This window comes from Vicugna pacos, chromosome 1 (genome assembly GCF_048564905.1).
Source record: "Vicugna pacos chromosome 1, VicPac4, whole genome shotgun sequence".
Lineage (NCBI taxonomy): Eukaryota > Metazoa > Chordata > Mammalia > Artiodactyla > Camelidae > Vicugna > Vicugna pacos.
Genome location: NC_132987.1, coordinates 85,364,757 through 85,381,317, shown reverse-complemented (window position 1 = coordinate 85,381,317; position 16,561 = coordinate 85,364,757). Strand labels below are relative to the sequence as shown.

The 16,561-nt window shown below is 39.2% G+C and overlaps 1 protein-coding gene across 1 annotated transcript in view; it reads left to right on the top strand.

Moving 5' to 3' along the window:
- Positions 1-16,561, top strand: part of EPHA6 (EPH receptor A6) — a 724,129-nt gene that overhangs the window by 686,584 nt on the left and 20,984 nt on the right. The window contains exon 15 of the mRNA XM_072966895.1: positions 10,318-10,467. Within this exon, the coding sequence (XP_072822996.1) occupies positions 10,318-10,467 (150 nt within the window). The remainder of the gene's footprint in view (positions 1-10,317; positions 10,468-16,561) is intronic.

Genomic DNA, 16,561 nt, shown 5'->3' with positions numbered 1-16,561 from the left:
CTTCAGAACCTAGATGATGTACTTAATCCTGAGAAAAACAAGCTGGAAGCTTATTTTAAAAGCATTGCTTTTCCAAAATTTAGTCACTGGGAAAATCTGCTATAAAACAGTGACTATGTTATGCAAGTAAAAGCAGACCTTTCAACCTGCTTGGTATGGTGCATGATTGCACACACTTATTGCAGGTGATTCTGCCAGAATTAAAAGTAATTTAATTTTTTATTAGACATTTAGTGCAAAAGGTCAAGAAAGAGGTTTGGGATCCCTGTTATCTTATGCTTAAAATAATTTTTTTAACTTATTTATAGCACTTTTTATCAAATGATACAGATCTTTAAGCCACAACAAAATTAGGATGAAAACAAACAAACAAATCAAACCAAGTTGTATGTAATTTTGCATACAGAAATTGTGACAGCACCCCAAATTACAAGATTCTGTTTTCCAGGGACACGTTTCAAGTTACGATGACGTTATGAAACTGTACTGACTACCATTCTAAATGCCTAACCAAGCCTTCAGTGACATGGCCACCGATGTTTCCACCTTCATGGCCACTGGTTTCCTCCTTGGACTCTCGGAAGCAGCAATTTTAGGCAGCTTGCAAGTCCCTGGACATATTATGCTCTTCCACCCTCTGTGTGCCTTTGAACTCACCGTTCTCTCTGAAAGGAAGCCCTGGCCTCTGTCTTACTCTTCAAATTCCTACTTTTCTTTTTACTCTGTGTAAGACATTAGCTCTATTATGACACCTTTCTGCTTCTCCCCACAGCCATCCCAAACAGCTGGCCCTCCTTTTTTGCTGCCAGATGAATTTTGTACAGACTTCTGTTAGAGCCCTTACCCTCTGCGCTGCCGTTATTTGTTTACATTGATGTCTTTCCTGCTCTAACATAATCTCCCTAAGGACAAGGAGGATGTCTTTGTGACTCAAGCACCTGGCATGTGAGATGTGTTAAAAAAAAAAACAGTTTGATCAAAAAAGAAAGAAAGGAAGGAAGGAAGGAAACGAATGTGAATGCCACCAGGGATTTTCAGCGCCTCTCTGTGTGATGCCCTTTATAGACTGAAAATTTAGAATGGGAAACTTCCCTTTCTTCTTTTCCTTGTCATTAACCAAGTTCATAATGGTGACTAAGAAGAAACTAAAAAGTGGCATTTGAATTCCACTCACACACGTATGGTTCTGAAACTGTGGTTTTCATTTTACATCATTTGCCTAATTCATCCCATCCAGTCATCCCCTCAGCAAATAATCATTAAATTCCTATATAATCATAGCACTGTAAAGTAGATTACAAAGAATAGAAGACCCTCCAAGATTTTTATAACCTTCCTGAGATGACAGCACATCCACATTTTTAAAAGCCAAATAGTGGTATGTAGAAGGTACGTGATGCTAAGTGCCAAATGAGTGAGGCAGACAATGGGTGCTTCAGGCAGGGTGAAGAGGAGTAAGCACGTTAGTCATGAACAAAACAGCACCTGAGGAAAAACTGACAAGACAGCATGCCGTGTTGGAATAATGGAATGAACAAAGGTTTGTAGAAATTTTCTCTACTAAAAACCCGAGGATATAAGAAAACTGTTCTCCATATTTTAATCGTTTGATCCCAACTTTAAAACTTACTGAGCACACTAGCATTTTAATAATTCTCACAGCCAAAGTCTACCTTTAAAATAGATGTATTTGCACTAAACATTGTTTTGGTATTTCCAGTCCCAGGGACTTGCAGACTTTTCTCCAGTTCTTACCCACCTTTGCAAGTGAGCACCTCAGCCTTGTGCTGCCCGCAGAGCGATGCTTTCTCGCTCTTTCAGAAGACTGCCCTCTCTTCTGTCGAGTGCTCATCAGTCAGCGTAGCCGGTCGCAAACAGACTGCCCCTAAAGATGTCATTATGTCGTCTTGTCTCTCCTCCTCAGGTTACACTCAGAGCTAGCCTTTCTGACAGTGGGTAATTTGAGGTCACAGTTGCACTCTGAACTGACACATCACAACACTACATGCCACAGCTGCAAGAGAAGACCTGCTTCTCAGATACGTTCAGTCAAAGCACTGTGGGTCTGTCAGGAAGAGTCTGCTTTCATGTATGAAGCGCCTGTGGGCACAACAGTGACTCAGGAAGCCACTGAGCTCCGCACTCACCCTTTCTGCTGCATTTCCTCAGACGGAAGTGGAGGTTGTGCCTTCTGTTTTAACTCACTGGGGTGCGATGTGTATTGACAAATCACAGAGTATTAAACTTCCCATGACCTGCAAGATCACACAGTCAAGCCCTCTCAGCTGACAGAGAATCTGTAGCTTGCCCGAGATCACACAACAGATTAGGGGGAAAGAGGAATTAGAAGCCGGGGGTTTTGCTTCACAGTTGCTTTCTCACTCCACATAGTACACTTTCTCTCCAAAGTAGGCACCCCTGGGATTATGAGAATCACTACTGTGTGTGCCTGGAGTCCTATACACTTTCTCCGTCCTTTTTAAATATTTGTTTTTAAACAGGGTTTACAAATAATACTACTGTAAATATAGACATACCTCCTTTTACACAGTCTCTTTTCCTGAAGACATCTGAATGTCAGATCTTTGGGATCTGAATTTTTCCCCAAATAAATAGCATCCAATTATTGACGGGGATGGGATGTATAGGATTAATCACTGCTTTGTATTGGTATTATTCTCGCAGGGCCACTTGACAAGAAAGCAAAGTATTCGCTCTTTGGTGGTATACATCAATTTGAGGCCATTCAGATAAAAATGCTTTGTAAATGCTCCAGTGTTATATGTAGGAAGCATTATATTATCATTTTGTATATTACATTAGCATTTAATGTATTAACTGTCTCAATATTAATGGCCCAAAATAAGTAATCTTTTATTCCCCTTTATGATTTATGTGGTACATTTTTTAAAAATCTGTTACTTCTGTGCTAATTTCCATAAGTCTTTGCCATCAGAACTATAGGTGAGACGCTTAAGAAAAGCTCGTTAAAATACATTGGGGAAGAAGTGGAGGGGTAGCTAATCTTCTGAAGAGCTGGATTAAAATGCAAAATGGAGGGAGAGAGAAAAATAGAGAGGGAGAGGACGTTCTAGGGGAACAGTGTACTGTCCAGAGAAGAGTGGAATAGTGTTTTTCACTCTATTGGTATCAGTTATCCCCTTGGGACCTTACCATACAGTATATTTGTAAAATCATAATGAATGATAGATTATTTTTTTAATCTGCCTTTACTGTCAGTGGCGTTTAAGTTATCTACACTCAGATAAAATTTTATATATATATATATAATTATTATATATTATTAAACATATTTTATATATTATTAAACATATATATATATGTTTAATTCCCCGTGCATGATAGTAACATTGTGTCCTCCTTTATCTACCTTATAGGATGGAATGGAAAATCTAATTTAACAGATACCCTCAGAATAGTGTTATTCATTTAATGATAAAGCAACTATATTCTCATCAGAAAGAGAGTACGTACTGAGAGATACGTGGCAATGAAATGTTTTCAGGAGCAATTTAGGAGGAAACATGTGAAAAGGATTCTAATTCTTGAGGCTTTGAGTAGCATGATAAGCACTGTCTCATTAAAGGAACAAAAAAAATAGCATTCACTGAGTTGTTTATACATTTAGACAGTGAATAAGTATGTAGTGTAGTTCCAAGTAGATAGCGTGAGGAGAGAAGAATGAGAAAGTCTTTCCACAGTAAGGAGTTTTTTTAGAGAGTGGAAAACAAAGCTGACAAGCTAGCCATTCAACTTTATCTGAAGTCATTCCTCAGCTGTTCCTATTCCTTATGAAAAATACGGTTAAATACATTTCAGAAGTAGATAATTGTTTCCTAATCAGAACAAGGAGGTTGGGTTAAAGTCAGGGTGGGGACAGGGGAACAGCAACGCCTGTAGGAGCCATGAGCGTAATGGAAATAGGGCAAGTGCGTCTGATGAAAGACTTGGTGAAGCGGCAGAGTGGAGTGGCGGTGCTCTGGGCAGCCCACGGCCTGTCTGAAGACATTTATACTCACTTAAAAAACTTAGCCATGGAAAGCCTAACTGTAGGCCTATTTCAGCCCAAGGTCAAATAGTGAGCTCTGGATTCATAAAATCCAAGACCCTGAGACCTCAGAGAACACCCACACAGGAACAAGAAACAACTGTTAAGGAAGTCTTTATTTTATGTAAAAGAGAAAAAATGGTGTGTTTCATATGTTTTTGGCCCCAAACAATGCTATGTACCATAGATTTCTACAGTACTTATCATCCTATAAAAACTGGTTGTTATTAACCCATGACTTACATTTTTAAAATACTATGCCTAAAAGGGTCTTTTGCAAGATTATCTTGATCGACATCTATGAATCTCATGATACTGATGCAAAATCTTGTGCGTGTGGTGTGTGTGTGTATCTGCATATGCATTTTTGAGGGAAAAGGTTTGTAACTCATCCAGTGTGTCACAGCTCTACAAAGAGAAGAGAAACTTTCAAGGAAAAGGCAAGAATTCCAGAGAGAATCATTATCAGATGGTTCCAACTGTAGGCAGAAATGTGGGTGCCAACATTCAGCCACAGATAATGTTCTTTGAGGATAGAAATCTACCTATGAAAAAATAAGATGAATGAGATAGGTCTTCAGGTTTGAAAGGGCAGTGGTGGGGCAACAGGATAAACATAGACATGGAACCAAACTCAAACTGGACATGACATGGTCTGAATTACAAGAGCTGAGTCAGAGCTTGTCCATCAGCAGAATTGGTGCTTCTGGTTTGAGAAGATCACCCTTGAACATGGGCACTGTAGGAGGTAGGCTCAGTGACTCCAGATGAGCGACCTGGGATGCTGGTCTGTGCTGGAAGCCAAGCAAGTCCCCTCAAAAGACAAATTTTAAATACATAAATCAAGGAAACAAGTAACATTTGCTGAGTGCCTACCATGTGTTGGCAGCTAAGAGTTGCTTCATGCATACTGTCTTGTTTAATCCCCTCAACAGTTAGCTGGAAGCCAAAATATAAGAAGCTTTCTCCTTTGTGACCACAAGAGAATTCATTGTATTGTGGTTCTCAGACTTTCTTCAAGGAAGGATAGAAATTACCCCCATACTTCAGAAGAGAATGAAGCTTCACAAAGTACCAAAGTTGCCCTAGATCAGTAGATCTTAGTGAAGGAGGAGACTATGTGCCCCTCTGAGAAGCAGGGAGAGGGAGTAGTTAAAGGCTTACACAGAATTACACAGTTGTGCACTGGACTGTTTTAATTTGTTGATTTGAGAATACAGACTAGAAATAGATGCTCAGAGATGGGTTTATTTCTCAAGATCAGTAATTCCCAAGAGAAAGAAAAATATCCCCTCAGTGAGGGTTGTCTGTATAACTACTGTGTGATCTTTCTGTGATTTGCTATGGCTTTCCAGGACACCACTGTGAGTTAAGGCAGAAGATCCCAGATGCTGATTCCCCCATCAATGCTCCCAAAACTAGACCACTCTGCCACAGATAATCCACTGACAAGAAATTATAATGTAAAGTGATCTCTCAGTAAACACATTAATGCCTCTTTCATCTGCCATCAATAAGTCTCCTTATAATGAGTTTTCCAAATAACCAATGGTTACTCATTAACAGTATTTTAACCCATTAAGGGGATTAATTAACCCTATTAAAAAACAAAAGGGGAAAAAAGTCAATGTCTTGATTCCATGCCCTCCTAAGATGTATTATTCATGCTGTAACCTTCTTAAACAAAAAGTGATTGAATTATTTTAACTCTTTCTTCCCACTCAATATGATCACTGTGACCATTAATTATTGACCTGGGATGTAAAATTAAGAGTGTGCCTCCATGCTTTGCTGTCTGTCATCAGGCTGTCTGTTCACACAGTATAAGTACCAACTCATATGACCTATCTCCTTACAATTTAATCAGAGCTGTTGGAGCTGAGAAATTGTAGGCAATATTAAAACCCATTATAGTTTACCATTTTATGATCTTTAATTCAAATCCCCTCATTTTGCAGATCTGAAATATAAGACTCAGAGTTAAGACTTGCCCAGGATCACACAATGGATTACAGTAAAACTGCATCTCACTTCTAATTTGCAGCTCGTGAGGAAAAATATTGTTTAGCCAGAATTGCCATTAGAAATTCCTTAAATTAATCTTTAAGCATAGTATATGTGTTTTCTGTACTGTAATTTTTATACTTGTTGGAATTTGGGTACTAAAGAGGTAGCCTGAGGAAATAAAAAAAGGAAAGTCTGCAGGCAGGTTGGTGCCTATTCAAACCATTTGCCTTTAAGATAACCATCAAATCCAGTGAATGAGAAAAGAGGGAGATTTTTACTGTGTTCTTATTGCTCAGTGGAATTTTTCCATTTGTTTTCAGTACTACGCTTCTAAACCTTACTATATTTCAATTGATTGTTTCCTCCACTGAAGATAGAGGATTAGGTTCTAAAACTCAGATGTGAGTTAATACAGCTCCACAAGGGGTGCAGAGTTTACAGGTACCCAGGCTCCTGGTTCCCCCTTTAGCACTTTCCCTGCTATAACCCCTATAACCTACTTAGTAGAAATCAAGATCTGAATGTGACTTGAAAAACAGAGAAAAGTTTTCTTAATAACATTTTCAGTGGTGATATCCAGCTTCCTTACTTCCTGTTTCTCCTTTGTTCCCTCAGTGATTAAGCTTGCTGGGTAACAGAGGTATTAGTAAATGAGAAGGCTTTTGAGTTACATTCAGTCATTTTGATTAGCATCTTTGGTAACTTCCTTTTTCTTATAAACATATGGTAAAGCAACATGTAATGTTCCAGTGATTGTGATTTCAAATCTAAAAGTCTGTTTGTTCATCACTGAAACCTGAAACAAACATCTGGTGGTTAATGCTTTCAGGAAAAAAATACATCAGTGCATTACCTCTGTCTATGATTCAAGATCTTGGGCAAAAATAAGTAGATGAGATTAAGCCACAGAAGTTTGTTGGTCCATTCAATTTAATAAAAAAAAAAAAGAACTGGACTTCATTGTTTCCTCTAAAGTAGGAAAGGCAATAGAGACAATACAATAATCTTAAGGGCCTCGTCCCTTCTGTCTCATTTTGCACTTAGATATAAACTGTTATCTAGTATATATCCTCCATTTGAAAAAACAAAGATTTGAGTGCTTTCTTATCTCCATCCCGTGTATGCTCAGAATTACTGTTTGTGCATACCGTCAGGTTCTTGGTACCACGCATTTTTGTTAATTAGAATTGTGTCTCCTACATTAAAACTTCTGTGCCAATGTTTCATATTTTAAGATTCATTCTAGCTCACTTTCCATTACAATATGACACTTGAAATAAAATTTGAAATAAAGATGTACTGTCAGTTTTGCAATGTTGCTCATCTTAGGGGGAAAATTTTTTTTAGGGGATAGTGTATTAGTCCACTAGGGCTGTCCCAACAAAATACCACAGACTGGGTGGCTCAAATTTTTCACAGTTATTGGAGGCTGGACATCCAAATTTAAGGTGCAGGCAGTTTTGGTTTCTCCTGAGGCGTCTCTCCTTGGTTTGCATGTGGTCACTTCTTGCTGTGTCCTCACATGGCCTTTTCCCTGTGCCTGCCGGCCTCTGGTGTCTCTTCATCTTCTTATAAGGACACCAGTCATGTTGCATTAGGGCCCACACTCCTGACCTCATTTAACTTTATCTCTTTGAAGGCCCTCCCTCCAGATTACAGTCATATTAAGGGTTAGAATTTCACCATATGAATTCTAAGGGACTACAATTCAGTCCACAACAGGTAGCAATGGTGCTATTAATCAAACATTCTGCAATATCTTCCCCTTGAGGAAAAAAAAAAATAAAATCTTAGGAAGAAAAGTGGTAAAGTTATCATTTACATGTGATATCAAGTTACAGGAAATATACATTTATATGGCTCATTTATATGAGATGTCCTTTATAAGTGAATGTACATAAAATAGCCCTTAACTCCAGTTTTTAGCCTGTCTCAATAAAACTCAGCAAAATCTAGCAAGGGGACAGCTCAGCAGACTAGCAAGTCACACTTCCACATCCTGTTTACCAGAAGAGGCCAAGAAAGATCCAGAATCAGAAATGCTGGATGAGACTGCTGCTCTTGCATCTGTTCTGAGGCCAAATCTACAGATTTGGTATTTATTCTCTGGAAGGATGGCTTCCGTAATTTAAAGAAGCCTGAGCCGGACTTAAGTGGCTTCGAAAAGCAGAGCAACAAGACAGAGGAGCCTCAGCCACAAACGCAGTAAAACAAAGGCTGCTGTCGTGCTGGTGCACGAACATACATCACAGCATCCTTGTCCCCTCGTGCACTACAGACCACCTAGTTTTTTCAGAAAAATTGTATTCTGTAGGATCAATGTTCCCATTTCTGAATTTTTTTTAATGCTCTGGATTAAGGATTACCAGATGCAGTAAATAAAAATATAGGATGCCCAGTTAAATTTGAATTGCAGATAAATAATGAATATTTTTTAGTATAAACATGTCTCATGCAATATTTGGGACATACTTATACAAAAAAAATAATTCATGGGACATACTAATACTAAGAAAAAAAAGTATGTGTTACTCATTTGAAATTCAAATTTAACCATGGGTCCTATATTTTATCTGGAACTCCGCTTGGGTTCAAGAATGAATCCTCCCCTTGCAGCTTCCTTCCCCCAAATCACTACCCTCTTAAACTTCGGTCACCAACTTTGTAAAATCAATTTCCAGGTCTTAATTTGCCCCAAAAGGTGAAAACCCCAGGTTTTAGGCTCCCTTCCGTTCCACTGCTATGATCTATGGTTATAGATACTCAAAGTTAAAACAACGCTAAAGTTAGTTTGGCCCCGCTTTTCCCCCCATGCTGAAATATTTGCGTCTTTGTATCAATGTCCCGTAATACTCCTACGGTGACATAAGTTGACACTCTGTGCTTTTGATAATGTGGAGAAGTTACCTCTAAATCTCTGAACCCTGGGCCCAGTATGCTCTCCTGTAAAATGACAAGACCGAATTCAGGGTTCCTTCTAACAATTCCTTGCTACAAGTCTTTAAAATGAGGGTTCTGTTAATGTTCTCATTTGCCTTGTGAAATCTAGTTATTCCTATTTCGGAAGAAACTCTTTTCCCTTCAACTTCGGTTACTCGATTTTAACAGCTTCCTGTTTAAGGATGTCAGCCCTCAATTCCTCAAGGGCCGGAGAATGCAATCTTTATTTCCCCCCACCCCACTCACCCCAACACCAGACTCTGAGCACAGCAGGTGATCGGATGCCGTGATCATGAGAGTGCTGACAATGAGGAAACAGTTCCGTGGTGGTGGGTTTTCTGCCTGTCGAAAATCAGCTGGAAACAGAAGCCGTCTCCGCGGGGTCGAGTCCGCCGTCTGGGAGCCGCTCCTTGTTCTCTTCCGCCATCTAGTGGCGTCCCGGTCGCTCCCGACCGCCCAACCTGCTGTCCAGAGCAGCAGATTTCAAAGACTGTCAATCAAATGGATGAATTGTTTTATTCTTGTCATTACAGGAAAAAGGGACTTATAAGGTGTTTCTAGAGATAAAATGTGATGTGTTGATAAAAATAAGTATAACAGCATCGCAGGCTTTAATACCTGAACAGTATAGATTAAATTCATGCAATTTAGTCTCTTTAATGTGTTCAGATGTTAACTTGAACACTGAAGAATGAAAAGTATAAACTAGACTAAAGAGTTCTAAGGAAAGATCAGCCTTCTCAGGGGCTCTTGTATAATGTTCAAGAATTTTTTTTTATTTCAAATAAACATAATCAAAACAGATGAAAAAGAATGAAAGGGAAATAGATTTCTGATAAAAATTGAATTTGTAGAGGATGTCTCAATTCTGTATTTAACCATTTAACTTCAGTTAGGTTAGAACTTATCATTATTATTTATACATGCAGTACAGTGTTTAATGAATGTTGGATGATATTTAGTTTTAATGTCCTATAATCTGGAACTTTATTCAAATGGCATGATAGTGAGTTTAATTGTGTGATTCTAAAGTGAAAATAAATTTCTCTAATGAATGAAATAAAATATTTCTGAAGTGTGACTTATGTCCCATTAAAACTGTGTTCACCAAGTAGCTATTACAGGAAAAATATTCCTGACATTTTTACATTACTCTGGTTTTGTTTTTACTTTTATTTAAAATGCCAATGCTATCATGCAGTGTTTAGGTCTTTCTAATAAAAGTTATTTAATTGGAATGCCACTTCAGTTTTTAATACACTTGTGACCCAGCTGAAAAAAATCTCCAATTTGTTTTCCAGGGTGGGAAAATACCCATAAGGTGGACAGCCCCAGAAGCCATTGCCTACAGAAAATTCTCCTCGGCAAGTGATGCATGGAGCTACGGCATCGTCATGTGGGAGGTCATGTCCTATGGAGAGAGACCTTACTGGGAAATGTCTAACCAAGATGTAAGTGCCACCCAGAGTTAAACTGCCATCTTGTGAATGCAGACACAATAGCATGCATGGGGAAACATGCTTCACCCTCCCTCAGATTAGCCCTTGTCTTCCTGAGAGTGGTTCAGGGTCTGTGGCTGAACTTAGGAAGCTAAGTAGCCTTTCACTCTGAGGTGTTTGTTGCCATAGGGGCCAGCTGGCGGTGTTTGCCATGTGAGCACCTGACCCATGTCTTCCATCTGATACGTCCACACATATTGTTCTAATGCTTATGCAACGCCTTGATCTACAAGTGACAGAAAACCAAGAATCATGTTTACCCTCATTTCGTCCTTAGGGCAGTATAATGCACTGCTGTAAAGAGCAAATTAATTGAGACTAGATATCACTTAATAGAAAAAGACTGAATGCTTTCAGGCAGTGTATTATCAATATGTCATCTAGCATGCATGACTCTTTACACAATCTGTTTTCTTTTTGCTTTATCTGTAAAAATTACCTTGGTGGTTAGTAATATTATAGAACCAGATAGTTAACACTCATTTGACCTCTGTGGCCTGTCCAAAGTAGTAGAGACAGTCGTCAAAATATGCTAGCATCCTGACAGTGTAAATAAGTGTGCTGTCAGAACTGAAAATACATTTTAATATCACTCCCTCATCTCAGAATTTAGACCTTGTCCTTTCTCAAAGCATCTAATGGTCTCTGAGACAATGGCAGTGGGAAATTAGCTCTAATGGGATTCTGAATGTTCAGAGGTGAAAACAAAGACTGTGTGACTGTACACCCTAAGCAGAGTCAACTCTTATCAGATCTCTTCCCTTTTTTCCATTCGCTTGTTTGAGCCAGCCGTCCACACGTCACCCTTGTTACTCAACCCCAGCCTCAAGTCGTCCAGGTATCTTAAGGTTTTGTTCAGTGACAGAGTTTCTCCTTTCTGAATGCCGGGCACGGAGAAGCCTGGGCTGTGGTTAGCTCACCATGGCTATCAATTCTCTCTGACATGGAGCATTGCTTCCAAGCTGAGTCCTGCTCAGGCTTGTGGGTGCCTGCTTATTCTGTGGAGAACGCCAGGTCCAGAAACTGCACGGCAGCAGATTCAAGGTCATACACACTGCCCAGGCTTGCTCTTTAAAGCACATCATCAAAACACACAGCTGGGTGGCTCAGTCCTGCAGAGCATGTGCCTTTGAGTGCAGAGTGTGCTGTAACCAGCAACCTCTGCTCCACTCCCAGCACTTAGACTTTTTAGATCCAGGCCTTTTGCCTAGAGTTTACTATTCAGGGAATTTTATTTGAAGGACCTCATTGCTCCTTCCTGCCTCTGGGCCTTGTTTGGGGTGACTTGTGACTACCTCTCACACTCGTCTTAAGATTAAATCCCAGAAGCAGAAATGAAATGTGTTCCTTCTCTCCCAGAAAGAACTCACCTTTTTTTTTAACCAGTTATCCAAGGTAATAGAAGCCTGGCTTCAGTCTCCATAGTTCTTGTTCTTCTCTGAACCCACTTTAACGCTTGCCTGCCTGTCTCACTTTGACACGACTGAAATAGGCCATTCAAGCAAATCTCTAGAATAAAAAGTCCTCCTCCAGATGAGTCAAAGTCTTCACTGCACAGAAGAGCCCTCAGTTCAAGTACCCTCCTTAACTAGAACCTCATTTAGTCCTTGTCTTGACCAGTTCCCTGACAGACTTAAAATTAAAAACTGCCTAATTCAGAGGGCTCCAAATTTTACTAATCATATAGCCTTGCAGGAAAAAGTTCTTGAGCCTTCACAGCTAACATGTGTATATTTCTTGGCACACTATGTGCTAGTACTACTGTACTAATATATTTCCTTTTCATTAAAAAATATTTATTGGGGGTCTTCTCTGTTCCAGGAACTAAAGATACAACAGAAAACAAATGTTACACCTAGAAGGGATCATACAGATGATCTAGTCCAACCCACGTTGAACTTGGTTATGAAATTGAGGCACAGAGAAGCACTAAGATATCCCCAGAATCACATAATAAACGCTTTGACAATGATCTTAGAAGTCAGTTGTAAGAACCTTGTAGAAGAAGCCTTGGACAAGGAGAAGACAGAATCACTGCCTCTTGGATGGTAGTTGAGTTTACAGTCCATGGGCCAGCAATTCTAGGGAGAGGGAAACAGACTTTAAACAAAGTAAATAAGTAAAATATATACAGTATATAAAATGATGATCACTGCTTTGGGGGAAAAAGCAAGAAAGGAGGATAAGAAATGCTAGGGGTTTGGGTTTAAATATGCATATTGCCAAATACATTGATGATAGTCATTTTGTCATGGTCATAAAAGTCTAGTTACTCTTATTAGACATGCACAAATAGTCTTCCTAATAGTAGGATGAGACAAATAAACATAAAGAGAAGTTCCATTCTTTTTCCTGCCCCCTGGATTATCATCTTACCACCTGGGGTTACATTGTACCACCAAGCTAGTAACTAAGGCCATCATTAATGTAGACTGAAATTCAACCATGAAAATGCCTCAGTTTCATGACCAATAAATACAATAAAAGGACTTGGTTAAATGATGTTTTAATATTCCTTTTAACAGTAACATGCTATGAACTTATAGTCTCTAGAAAAATAGTTATCATTCTTGCCTCAGCAAGTGAGTGACTCAGATTGTTCTTCTCTGAAGTTGAGGGCTTTCCTGAACCTCTGTGGAGGTGCAAGAATTCAACAGAGCTCCCACGGAGCAGAGCAGGTGCAGGTGAAGGTACCAGGCCACAAGAGAGACTTTCTAGGAGAGCAACCTCTGAGAGAAAAAGCCCAGATGTATAGTTCCCGACATAGACCCCCTGTCCATTGTTCTTAATTGTTGCCTAGAGTCATCCACACCCTGTAGTCACCCCTTCCCTTCCTGGCTCTCGTCCAATTGTTTACCCAGCCATTCTGTCCATGTACATTGATGATCTGCATCCAAAATGATCATTTAGAGAGCCGTTCTGTGTATTAAACCTCCCTTGGCCATAAAGACTTTACCTGGAATCAGAAGTTGCTTGCAGCCAGGAATAGACATCTGAGGTTAAGCCCATTCTCTTTTGTTCAAGATTTTCCAGTGCCCGCAGCACAAGGCTGAATGCTCCCTCCACCCAGAGCTTAGTTGTTTTTCAAGGACCGGTTAAGGGCTAGGCTGGTTATTTTCATGGTCTTTGAGTGGCTACCAAAGAATATGCAAGCAAGAATCTGAAAATTGGAGGAGAACAAAAAGTTTGGGGGGGGGGGCAGGGGTGAGGGGAAGCCAAACCCTTGAGGTCCTCAGATCAATACAAGAGGAGAGGAAAGCAGTAAGAGCTAAAATCTGTCATGTATCTTGTGAATATTTTTTGCTGCTGCAGTAAAGAGAGTTGGAATTCTGTTTAGCTTAACACATTGGAAGTCAGCATATCTGTGACAGATCCTGTAACCAGAATTTCTGTTTGGAAGCACAAATAGCTTAATCAAAACTTTCCGAGCTGCTTTCTCCAAATACTGGTTATTTTCTATTTGTCCTACATTTCTCATTTGTTCATTCAAAGTACAGTCTTGTGTTTGACTTTTTGCGACCAAAGTGTATTTTCAATAAGGAAAGTAATTTTTAGACAAAATTTCAAGTATGTTCTGTTACTGTTTTATATTTTTATTTCATTTTGGTGAGTTTAATTTATGGATATAGTTAAATATGGAATGTTAACATGCTTTAAGATTTTAAATGAGTTTAGGACATTTCATATAGTGTTTATGAAGTGGTCCCTCCATTCTGCAGACTGTGGCATATTTTATTACAATGAATAATTCTGAGTTTGCAGAATCCATTTTGGTGAATAATATAATGAGTTTCCCAAAGATGAGTGATAATATACATTAGAGAATGAGAAAAAATAGAGTGCAGAGGACTAGTCTATAAAAGGCCATTCAGCAGTTACTGATAACACACGTGCCAGTCACTGGACATGGGGGTGGAGATGGAGAACGAGAAATCCCAGCCCTCACTCTCAAGGAGCCCTCATTGTAGGTGAGGAGGTGAAGTTCTGCCTTTTGTCTAAGTCTTGCCCCTGCCCCCAGGTAGAATGTATCCTCTCATGGGTAGACCTCAGGCCTTCTATCTTTTTCTTTTTCTTATAAAAAACATCGTGTGACTGCAACATGGCTGTTTTTAATAGATGCCCCTAAAAGCACGCATACTTTATTATTCAAGATTCCTTTGCTTATGAATGAACGAAACTCAACTGAAACTAACTTAACAACAAATAAATTTTTTTTTGATTCGTGAGAAGGTGGTTAGGCAGTGCCGTATCTGAGGGGTCATGCAGGACTTCAGTGCTTCCCAAGCAGTGGGTCCATTGACCTCATTTTCTGCAGTTGCAGAAGTTTTCTTCTTTGCTTTATTCATCTTTATACTACAGAACTCAGCATTTTGGCTTAGCAATCTCAGTAAAATGGGGCCTTCTCCCTGTGAAAGTTCATACACCCATCCCAGAAAAGACTGACTGGCTCTGTTAGCCAACGCTGAACCAAAATCATGCCTGAAAATGGATACTGTGATTGACAGAGAAAGGTTATGGTACCAGCCTGTGCATTAGGAGGTGGAAGGAGCACTGTGACTGCCAATATCCCCCATAAGCACATAGAGTGAGGGAGAAAGTCCCCAAAGGAAATCAGTTGTGCTGCCAGAGATAAACTGTATTATTCTTTTCTGTACATTGTTTCCAAGAGCAGCTGTATTTATTACAATATCAAATGGCACCAAAATATTAACATTGTTCATCATTATCTTCTCCTGAAGCAGCAAGTGTATTGGAAAGATCCTGAAAGCTTTAAAGAGGGGTTTTGCAACCTCAGAACTATTGTTGAGCCAAATAATTCTTTACTGGGGTGGGGGGAGGCTTGTCCTGTGTGTTGTAGGATGTTTAACACATCCCTGGTCTCTACCCACTAGATGACAGTAGCAGCCTCCCAGTCATGACAACCAAAACTGTTCCCCAGTCAGAGGTGAGATATAAAAATCACTCCCAGTTAAGAGCCACTGCTTTAGAGCTAAAAACATTTGGATTGAAATCCCAGCTCTGCAATTTACTGATCATGTAATCTTAAATAAGTGTTTTAAGCTTTTTGAGATACTATCTATTATGGGCTTCAAAATACTCAACTGCAGGATTTGAAAGAATTAGAGATAATACACATAAAGCAACTGGTACATAGAAGACACTTAATTATGATTATAAATGGTAATAATCATAGCTTACAATTTCTAAGTTTATTATGAGCCAAGTATTTTAGATTATTGGCTCATTTAATCTTCAAAATAATTCTCTGAGATAGAAACTATTATTACTCCCATTTATAGATAAGAGGCTTTCTAGAAAGTTTAAGCAACTTACCCAATGTTATTAGCTGGTTAATGGTAAAACCAAAGTTGAAGCCCCCTTGCTTACTCCAAAGTGTGTGCTTCTCCCCTCTAAGCTATACTGTAGAAGTCTAATTTTCAGAGGAATATGCTACTTCTGCTTCTGAAAAGAGAAGCTTTTTCATCATATCCTATTAGCAAAAGAATGTGGATTGACTCCTAGTTGTGTGGAACTATAACTCTTCTCTGCAGTATGTTTTGTTTTGATGTTAAAAATTTATAAAATGCACTGTATTTATTATATTTCTTAAAAATATTTAAGGCAGTAGCTTAAAATAAAATTCTAATCATCAGTATATTTAGCTGATTACCAGGAACCCGTCACAGGCACACTGAAGGTGTACAGCTCCTTGCTATTTTCTAGCATTTTTTAAAAGATATTGCAAGGTAGTGTTTTATATTATTTTCATCCAAGTTCAAAATAATTGTTGTTTACTGCATAATAGGAGTGCACTGTAATGCTAGGAGCTACGCTGGCTCCAAGGATGACACCAAGGGCACTGCCGTCCTTCCAACACTTACACTGTATAATGTGCTTAACAGAAGAATATGCAAGCAAAACATGAACAGCAGGCAACATCAGCTAACCAAGTCCCCACAGAGCTAATATGTGAGGGAAAACTAGCACCATGTAAATGAGAGGCGACTTAGCTTGAACTAATGATCTGAACGCAAAACTGGCGTCT